Genomic DNA, 11,338 nt, shown 5'->3' on the forward strand with positions numbered 1-11,338 from the left:
GAGATAGTCGGGATCACCTCCACGCACGGCTTGGGCTCTGGAACCACACTCCTTGAGAGAGGATGGACTCTTTACCACTCTGGAGTTGCCCATGGTGTGGGTTTGCTTATAGCCCCCCAGCTCAGCCGCTATGTGTTGGAGTTCACCCCAGTGAACGAGAGGGTCGCTTCCCTGCACCTTCGGGTCGGGGATAGGTCTCTCACTGTCATGTGTGCCTACGGGCCGAACGGCAGTGCAGAGTACCCGGCCTTCTTGGGGTCTCTGGGAGGGGTGCTGGAAAGTGCTCCGACTGGGGACTCCGTCATTCTACTGGGGGACTTCAACGCCCACGTGGGGTTGCAACAGTGACACCTGGAGGGGCGTGATTGGGAGGAACGGGCCCCCTGATCTGAACCCGAGTGGTGTTCTGTTATTGGACTTCTGTGCTAGTAACAGCTTGTCCATAACGAACACCATGTTCAAGCATAAGGGTGTCCTTCAGTGCACGTGGCACCAGGACACCCTAGGCCGGAGGTCAATGATCGACTTTGTGGTCATTTCATCTGACCTCCGGCCGTATGTCTTGGACACTCGGGTGAAGAGAGGGGCGGAGCTGTCAACTGATCACCACCTGGTGGTGAGTTGGATCTGATGGCGGGGGAGGAAGCTGGACAGACTCGGCAGACCCAAACGTACGGTGAGGGTCTGTTGGGAACGTTTGGCCGAATCCCCTGTCAGAGAGATCTTCAACTTCCACCTCCGGCAGAGCTTTGACCGGATCCCGAGGGAGTCTGGAGATATTGAGTCCGAGTGGACCATGTTCTCCACCTCCATTGTCGACGCGGCCACTCGGAGCTGTGGACGTAAGGTCTCCGGTGCCTGTCGAGGCGGCAATCCCCGAACCCGGTGGTGGACACCGGAAGTAAGGGATGCCGTAAAGCTGAAGAAGGAGTCCTATCGGGCCTGGCTGGCTTGTGGGACTCCTGAGGCAGCTGACGGGTACCGGCAGGCAGAGCGGACTGCGGCCCGGGTGGTTGTGGAGGCCAAAAATCGGGCTTGGGAGGAGTTCGGTGGAGAAGGACTACCGGTTGGAGGAACAGTTCCAGGAGGAACAGTGCGGTTTTCGTCCCGGTCGTGGAACACTGGACCAGCTCTATACCCTCTCCAGGGTGCTGGAGGGTTCATGGGAGTTTGCCCAACCAATCCACATGTGCTTTGTGGATTTGGAGAAGGCATTCGACTGTGTCCCTCGTGGCGTCCTGTGGAGGGTGCTCTGGGAGTATGGGTTTCGGGGCCCTTTGCTAAGGGCTATCCGGTCCCTGTATGACCGGAGCAGGAGCTTGGTTCGCATTGCCGGCAGTAAGTCAGACTTGTTCCCGGTGCATGTTGGACTCTGGCAGGGCTGCCCTTTGTCACCGGTTCTGTTCATCATTTTTATGGACAGAATTTCTAGGCGCAGCCAGGGGCCGGAGGGTGTCAGGTTTGGAGACCACACGATTTCATCTCTGCTCTTTGCGGATTATGTTGTCATGTTGGCCCCATCAGACCAGGACCTTCAGCATGCACTGTGACGGTTTGCAGCCGAGTGTGAAGCGGCTGGGAAGACCTAGGACACGCTGGAGGTCTCCCGGCTGGCCTGGGAACGCCTCTGTGTCCCCCCGGAAGAGCTGGAGGAAGTGTCTAGGGAGATGGAGGTCTGGGCATCCCTGCTTAGACTGCTGCCCCTGCGACCCGGCCCCGGATAAGCAGAAGAAGATGGATGGATGGATGGTATTTTTTATTTTAGAATTATTTCTTTATTTTAAAATTACATTTTTGTGATTTATTTATTTATTTTAGTCAGTTTTATTTTGTTGTTTATATTTTAATATGGCTTGAATTCTGCACTTTTATGTTTTTTATGTACAGAAGTTGTTACTTAAAATTATTTATTTTAAATGTATATTTTATTAATGTGTGTGTGTGTGTGTGTGTGTGTGTGTGTGTGTGTGTGTGTGTGTGTGTGTGTGTGTGTGAGAGAGATAAAGCACCATGTCGCTGAGCTGGTTCAGTCCCAGTGTGAATGTGTGCAGACCGACGGCCGTCTCCTCGTTGTGTTTGAGGATCTCCAGAAGATTCTGCTCCCAGACGGCTCTCCTGTGGCGCTCCTCTCTCTGCAACACACACACACACACACACACTACATGATTCCTCACTGTATAGTGTGCATTAGACACGATACACACACCATGATTCCTCACTGTGTACTGTGCACTAGATACGACACACACACCATGATTCCTCACTGTATAGTGTGCACTAGACACGACACACACACCATGATTCCTCACTGTATAGTGTGCACTAGACACAACACACACACTACATGATTCCTCACTGTATAGTGTGCACTAGACACAACACATTACATGATTCCTCACTGTATAGTGTGCACTAGACACGACACACACACACTACATGTTTCCTCACTGTATAGTGTGCACTAGACACGACACACACACTACATGTTTCCTCACTGTATACATGTTTCCTCACTGAATAGTGTGCACTAGACACGACACACACACCATGATTCCTCACTGTATAGTGTGCACTAGACACGACACGCACACACTACATGTTTCCTCACTGTATAGTGTGCACTAGACACGACACACACACTACATGATTCCTCACTGTATAGTGTGCACTAGACACGACACACACACCATGATTCCTCACTGTATAGTGTGCACTAGACACGACACACACACTACATGATTCCTCACTGTATAGTGTGCACTAGACACGACACACACACTACATGTTTCCTCACTGTATAGTGTGCACTAGACACGACACACACACACACACACACACACACACACACACACACACACACACACACACACCATGTTTCCTCACTGTATACTGTGCACTAGACATGACACACACACCATGATTCCTCACTGTATAGTGTGCACTAGACACGACACACACACACCATGATTCCTCACTGTATAGTGTGCACTAGACACGATACACACACCATGATTCCTCACTGTATAGTGTGCACTAGACACGACACACACTACATGTTTCCTCACTGTATATTGTGCACTAGACATGACACACACACTACATGATTCCTCACTGTATAGTGTGCACTAGACACAACACACACACTACATGATTCCTCACTGTATAGTGTGCACTAGACACGACACACACACCATGTTTCCTCACTGTATAGTGTGCACTAGACACGACACACACACACCATGTTTCCTCACTGTATAGTGTGAACTAGACACGACACACACCATGATTCCTCACTGTATAGTGTGCACTAGACACGACACACACACCATGTTTCCTCACTGTATAGTGTGCACTAGACACGACACACACACCATGATTCCTCACTGTATAGTGTGCACTAGACACAACACACTACATGATTCCTCACGGTATAGTGTGCACTAGACACGACACACACACCATGTTTCCTCACTGTAGTGTGCACTAGACACGACACACACACCATGTTTCCTCACTGTATAGTCTGCACTAGACACGACACACACACCATGTTTCCTCACTGTATAGTGTGCACTAGACACGACACACACACCATGATTCCTCACTGTATAGTGTGCACTAGACACGACACACACACCATGATTCCTCACTGTATAGTGTGCACTAGACACAACACACATCATGTTTCCTCACTGTATAGTGTGCACTAGACACGACACACACACTACATGATTCCTCACTGTATAGTGTGCACTAGACACGACACACACTACATGATTCCTTACTGTATAGTGTGCACTAGACACGACACACACTACATGATTCCTCACTGTATAGTGTGCACTAGACACAACACACTACATGATTCCTCACTGCATAGTGTGCACTAGACACGACACACACACTACATGTTTTCTCACTGTATAGTGTGCACTAGACACGACACACGACACACACTACATGATTCCTCACTGTATAGTGTGCACTAGACACGACACACACTACATGATTCCTCACTGTATAGTGTGCACTAGACACAACACACTACATGATTCCTCACTGTATAGTGTGCACTAGACACGACACACACACACACACACACCATGATTCCTCACTGTATAGTGTGCACTAGACACGATACACACACCATGATTCCTCACTGTATAGTGTGCACTAGACACGACACACACTACATGTTTCCTCACTGTATAGTGTGCACTAGACACGACACACACTACATGATTCCTCACTGTATAGTGTGCACTAGACACGACACACACACTACATGATTCCTCACTGTATAGTGTGCACTAGACACAACACACACACTACATGATTCCTCACTGTATAGTGTGCACTAGACACGACACACACACCATGTTTCCTCACTGTATAGTGTGCACTAGACACGACACACACACCATGTTTCCTCACTGTATAGTGTGCACTAGACACGACACACACACCATGATTCCTCACTGTATAGTGTGCACTAGACACGACACACACACCATGTTTCCTCACTGTATAGTGTGCACTAGACACGACACACACACCATGATTCCTCACTGTATAGTGTGCACTAGACACAACACACTACATGATTCCTCACTGTATAGTGTGCACTAGACACGACACACACACCATGTTTCCTCACTGTATAGTGTGCACTAGACACGACACCACACCATGTTTCCTCACTGTATAGTGTGCACTAGACACGACACACACACACCATGATTCCTCACTGTATAGTGTGCACTAGACACAACACACTACATGATTCCTCACTGTATAGTGTGCACTAGACACGACACACACACCATGTTTCCTCACTGTATAGTGTGCACTAGACACGACACACACACCATGATTCCTCACTGTATAGTGTGCACTAGACACAACACACTACATGATTCCTCACTGTATAGTGTGCACTAGACACGACACACACACCATGTTTCCTCACTGTATAGTGTGCACTAGACACGACACACACACCATGATTCCTCACTGTATAGTGTGCACTAGACACATTTTACATTTACATTTATTCATTTAGCTGACGCTTATATCCAAAGCGACTTACAATTGCTATATATGTCAGAGGTCGCACGCCTCTGGAGCAACTAGGGGTTAAGTGTCTTGCTCAGGGACACATTGGTGTCTCACAGTGGATTCGAACCCGGGTCTCTCACACCAAAGGCATGTGTCTTATCCATTGCGCCACCACCACCCCTACCATGACACCACCCACCAGACCCGACACACACACCATGATTCCTCACTGTATAGTGTGCACTAGACACGACACACACTACATGATTCCTCACTGTATAGTGTGCACTAGACACGACACACACACTACATGTTTCCTCACTGTATAGTGTGCACTAGACACGACACACACTACATGATTCCTCACTGTATAGTGTGCACTAGACACGACACACACTACATGATTCCTCACTGTATAGTGTGCACTAGACACGACACACACTACATGATTCCTCACTGCATAGTGTGCACTAGACACGACACACACTACATGATTCCTCACTGTATAGTGTGCACTAGACACGACACACACACACACACACACACACACACACCATGTTTCCTCACTGTATAGTGTGCACTAGACACGACACACACACACTACATGATTCCTCACTGTATAGTGTGCACTAGACACGACACACACACACTACATGATTCCTCACTGTATAGTGTGCACTAGACACGACACACACACTACATGTTTCCTCACTGTATAGTGTGCACTAGACACGACACACACACACTACATGATTCCTCACTGTATAGTGTGCACTAGACACGACACACACACACTACATGATTCCTCACTGTATAGTGTGCACTAGACACGACACACACACACTACATGATTCCTCACTGTATAGTGTGCACTAGACACGATACACACACCATGATTCCTCACTGTATAGTGTGCACTAGACACGACACATGACAGCTTGGGTTTACAGTCCTCGCTCAGATTAGTGATGTCCAATCACAGTCCTGCTTGGCTGCCGTTATTTAATCGTTTTACGCTCTGTTGGTCCTGCAGTGTGTGTGTGTGTGTGTGTGTGTGTGTGTGTGTGTGTGTGTGTGTGTGTGTGTGTGTGTGTGTGTGTGTGTGTGTGTGTGTGTGTGTGTGTGTGTGTGTGTGTGATTGTGTCTCGTCCGAGGCTCGGATTTAAACGATGTGCTTGATGACATTAGAGTGTCAGTGAAGAGCTCAGGTGTCGAACATCACAAACCTCATTCTGCTGATCTCAGTTCAGTGGGTCAAACAAAGCAGAGAGAGATTCATCATGAGTGTGTGTGAGAGAGTGAGTGAGTGTGTGTGTGTGTGTGTGTGTGTGTGTGTGTGTGTGTGTGTGTGTGTGTGTGTGTGTGTGTGTGTGTGTGTGTGTGTGTGTGTGTGTGTGTGTGTGTGTGTGTGTGTGTGTGTGTGTGTGTGTGAGTGAGTGAGTGAGTGAGTGTGTGTGTGTGTGTGTGTGTGTGTGTGTGTGTGTGTGTGAGAGAGAGAGAAAGAGAGAGAGAGAGCGAGAGAGTGTGAGTGAGTAGGTGACTGAGTGTGTGTGTGCATATGTGTGTGTGTGTGTGTACTCACTGTGTTGCTGTAGCTCTTGTTGTGTTGAGATTTCCAGGCCATCCACTGATCTGTCAGACGCCTGATCTCAGAACAGACCAGAGTCACACACAGAAGAACCAGAACAACCCTGATGAACAGCATACCTGCACACACACACACACACACACACACACACACGCACACACACACACACACTGACATGTTTATATATGTGCTGGTGATGTTCTCTGAGAGAGACACTAAAGCACTGTTACCCGTAACCAGCATCACTGCATCATACACTCGTGTTTATGCTAATCAGTGTCATTATTAGCATCTGCTCACAAATTACAGTAATTAAAATCGTCATTAAATAAAAATACATAATAATCATATTCATATGGTATTTAGACTACTGTATATCACATACTATATTAATCATTATTTATTTGACAATTTATTATATAACATATTTAACTTATTGTGTACTATATAATATTATATACATATAAATATAATTAATAGTATACTTTAAATAGTATAACATTCTATTTTTATTTAATATTATTTTAAATATTATATTGAAAAATGAAAAATAATTTTCACTCAGAAACTGCAAGTAAATTTCACAATTAATTATAAAGAAATAGCAAATAACATTCAATTAAACATGACATTTTGAAGCAGAAAGACTGAGATGTTATTTTACCCAGTACTGTACTACGGTATTTCTGCCAGATAGACGTATTTCTGAAACATCTGATTGACGAACAACTTTTCATCTGAAGATATATATACAGTATATGGGGTGTTTTCTCAACTTAATACATTAGATATTAATAAGAAATGTCTTTAACCGAGCTGGAAAAAAAACAATATTTCATTAAGTTATTAAAACATTATTTCTGAATGTTTACTTTATTTGACTGTCCTGTTCTGCATTTATGAATTTGTACTTATTTTATCAATAATCCTGAACCCGTTAGTTTCCTCATATTACTCTCATACACACACTTCACTACATCCAGTTTTTAAACGTTTTCTCCTGGTTCTGTGAACGTTAAGGGAACATTTACATTTGTATCATTATTCCATCATTATGGAACGTTACTTTTGAATCTGAACATTCTGAAACTAATAACATTTAAGTCGAACATCCAGATAAAACATTTGAGAGAAGCCGCTCCATGATCGACGTATGATAATGTTTTTGTTCTAATGTTTAGAGAACATTATTAAAGAGCAGATAACTCTGAACGTTACTGGAAGAACGTGTGCATAACTGAGAGAGAACGTTCCCTGTCTGCTATGAGGATGTTTGTGATTAAGAGTGTATGTAAGAACACATTTCTTTACCAGATGTTTGTACAGTAAACAGTGTTTTCTGAAGCGCTACAGATATTACAGTAAAGTCTGACAGAAGCAGTGAAAGATGATGATCTTACCAGCGTCTGAGAGAGAAGAGCAGATACATACACACTTTCTGCCTTCACTTTAACAGCTTCTGAAAGAGGAAGTCACACACACACACACACACACTCACACACACACACACACTCGTCCTCCGCTTCTGTTTGTGTTTCTCTGGTTTCCAGCGCGACTCTGTGTGATTCTGTCTGTCATGTGAACCTCATTATCAGTGTGTGTTTCTCGTGTCATCGGCTGATGTTTGAGCTCTGGTGAGTTCAGGGATCAGACCTCTGGAAGTATTAAAGTGTGTGTGTGTGTGTGTGTGTGTGTGTGTGTGTGTGTGTGTGTGTGTGTGTGTGTGTGTGTGTGTGTGTGTGTGTGTGTGTGTGTTAGTGGTGTTCAGACGTTTGACACCCGCAGGAGTGTGTGTGACACTGAGACAGCAGCGCTGATGCTGACGGGTGTGTTACTGACGCTGCACATGTCATGTGTGTTACTGTAAAACACACACACACACAGACACACACACACACACACACACACACACACACACACACACACACACACACACACACACACACACACACACACACACACACACACACACACACACACACTCACTCCCGGCCCGTGGGGTTGTGGGACCCCATGCACTGATGTAAAAACTATCATAGCAACTTGACAAGAGAGCACATAAAATAACAATTTCAATATTATGTGTAGGCTATTAAGTGTAAAACGTTCAACATGCATGTGGAGTAAAGTAACACTAACACATGGTTTAAGGACAGCCCAGCTGTGGTTGTGTTTAGCCCAAGGGCTGGGTGAGTGTGACAGAACACATGTGCTAACTTTACCCAGTACATTGGGTTGTTTATTGAACCCCTGATATTTATTTGTTGTTTAATTCATTTTTAATGTTAAAACTCGCTTACTATTATAATTAGCAAAGAGTGCAAGTGACCTTAAAAATTAAACTAAATAGATAGCCTATATATGCATGAAACACGAATAAATACAATAAAATACAAATAATATATGGAATAAATCATGGCTACAGACTTTAAAATTCATCAGTCAGAACATTTACTTTGAGCTGGCTTTCTCTTCTTCCTTTTTTTCGGCTCCCGAAACATCGGCCTACCGTTTGAGTGTAATTTCTACCACAACTTTACTTTAATCTCCGTATTGTCATTTCGTTTCGTTTAATTTAAAATAACATTGATGTGTTACGAGACGACTTGTTATTATGAGCGACTGCTGAGGACTGAGGCAAATCCAAATGAGTCGCTATTACCGTACAGATTAGAATAATTGGGAACTTTATATTTTTGACCCTGTCATGCAAAATGCATTAATACATTTTTAAATTGTCATAAGTGTATTGTTGTGATTGTCAAAACATTTTAGTAACTAAACTGAATTTTATTAGGTTTAGTGACAACATGTTACAATTTCTGGTAAGCTACGTTTTTTTATTATTGCTTGACACAAATTTCAATTAAATTAAATTCTTGTGATTTGATTTAATATTGACTCATTTGGATAAATATTAGGTACACAAGATAGGCAAAATATAATAAATACGTAATATAGTGCACATATTTAGCAAAATACTCTCTATAGCTCTTTTTTTCTATAGCCAACTAACGTGCTATAGCCCATATTGTGGTCATTAAAAGGCTTTCCTGAGGTAAATGTTGTGACACTTGTTCTCCAGCTGTTTTATTGACCCCTTCCCGCGGATGAAAAACACTGATTGATCGATATCATGTATGAGGAATATACATTTCGGTAAGTTGTACTGTATCTTTCAACATTGTTCGTGTTTATTTACTATTAGCTAGTAGAGATGATCGGGTCACGTGCCGCTAGCGATCTGGCAATCACATTTACAAGCGGCAAAACGGTATTTATTGTTTGAATTTCGTAATAAAATTGCCAGAATCTGAGAGCTGAGATTTTTTTCTATCATAAGTACCTGCTCTGTCTAGTCTGTCGGTCTCCGTGTCCTCTCTACTTCGCGATTTTTCTGTGCGTGAGAACATGGATGTGTGTCGTGAGAGTGTGTGAAAGTGTAATCGCGTGAGTCTCACGGTGAATGCGCGAGAGTTGGCAGCTCTGTGTTTAACCCTCTCTGGGGCCAGGTGTTCAAAGGTAAACTGATCGGATTGGATCAAATCTTGAAAATGGGTTGTTCAAAAGGGAAAGAAGGAATCTGAGATCAGATTAGATCACGGAATCCAATCCTAGTTTTAATCTGGATCAGACCTTCAGTTTGTGTTGTTCAGAACTTGTCAGTAGGATTCGGATAACTTTGATCCAAAAAAATAGGATTATCCTGATCCCAAGGATTTCAAGGTGGATTCCAGGAAGAAAATGTAGTAAAACTTTAAAATTGGTCAAATAATACATTTGTGTCATTTAATGTACATACTTTTATTTATATTTTGCACTTGACTTGTGTAACCGTTGTAACAATGATGAAGTAGATAAAGTAGACATAGGCTACCAGTTAAGCTATTCAGTACAGTAAAGAAAAAATCTAATATAAATAATAATGATCTTGTCCCCATGAAATAATCCCCCAAACAGATTTCAATAACAAATAATATGTTCCATTTTTCTGTCATTCATCACCATATATTAATTTCAAAGAAACAATCATCAGAGATGAGCCTGTCAAAAATAATGTCTAACAATTGCATCCAGTCCAGTCAGTCGCTCATCCTGACAGAACGCCAGAGGTCTGGCTCTTCAACAGGCTCCGGTGCTTCATAAACATCATCACAAGGTGCGTTTCCATTACATTTTTGTGCAAAACTTTTGCGTTTTTTTTCTAAATGTCGACAAAAAACTATTGCGAAATGATGGCGTTTCCATAAACCGATGTTATGCAACTAAAACTACATTTTTCCTCTCGGCGATCAGTAAAATCATTAAAAAACCATGGTAACGGACGTTGGTAGGTTTATGTACTATATCCCAGCCACTGCACTAGCCATTATTATTAATGGAAGGAGACGTATGTGTGTTTTCCAAGCATTAATGGAAGGAACGACCCTTATTATACTTGTGAGCGGCACATATGAGGAGTTTCTGGGTGTTTCTCCCTCATTTCTGCTTCCAGGTCTTGATTGTGGCATTTATTTGAGGTTTAGAATCCATTATTCCTGTAATTCTTTTGTCTTATATGAGAATGCGCAAAAACTGTTTCCATTGCAGTTTTGCAAAATATTTATTTTTCGAATTGCCTGAAAAAACACCTCATGCGAGCGGAGAAACTGTTTGTGAAATTGCCGTGTTTCCATTGGCCGTATTTTCAAT

General features: G+C 43.5%; 1 protein-coding gene across 2 annotated transcripts in view; it reads right to left on the bottom strand.

The window, feature by feature from the left end:
* The window catches only part of ctss1 (cathepsin S, ortholog 1), a 15,095-nt gene extending 6,776 nt beyond the window's left edge, over positions 1-8,319 (bottom strand). The window contains exons 1-3 of one of the 2 annotated variants that reach the window (XM_082186565.1): positions 8,047-8,307; positions 6,641-6,765; positions 2,010-2,132 (exon numbers count right to left, since the gene is read on the bottom strand). In XM_082186565.1, coding sequence (XP_082042691.1) covers positions 2,010-2,132; positions 6,641-6,763 — 246 coding nt within the window. In that variant the 5' untranslated portion in view covers positions 6,764-6,765; positions 8,047-8,307. Of the gene's footprint in view, positions 1-2,009; positions 2,133-6,640; positions 6,766-8,046 lie in introns of both variants that reach the window. The other variant, XM_082186566.1, reaches the window with a different exon arrangement.
* Between the last annotated feature and the right edge of the window lie 3,019 nt (positions 8,320-11,338).

The sequence above is a fragment of the Leuciscus leuciscus genome (genome assembly GCF_965113295.1).
Source record: "Leuciscus leuciscus genome assembly, chromosome: 12".
In the NCBI taxonomy this organism is placed as follows: Eukaryota; Metazoa; Chordata; class Actinopteri; order Cypriniformes; family Leuciscidae; genus Leuciscus; species Leuciscus leuciscus.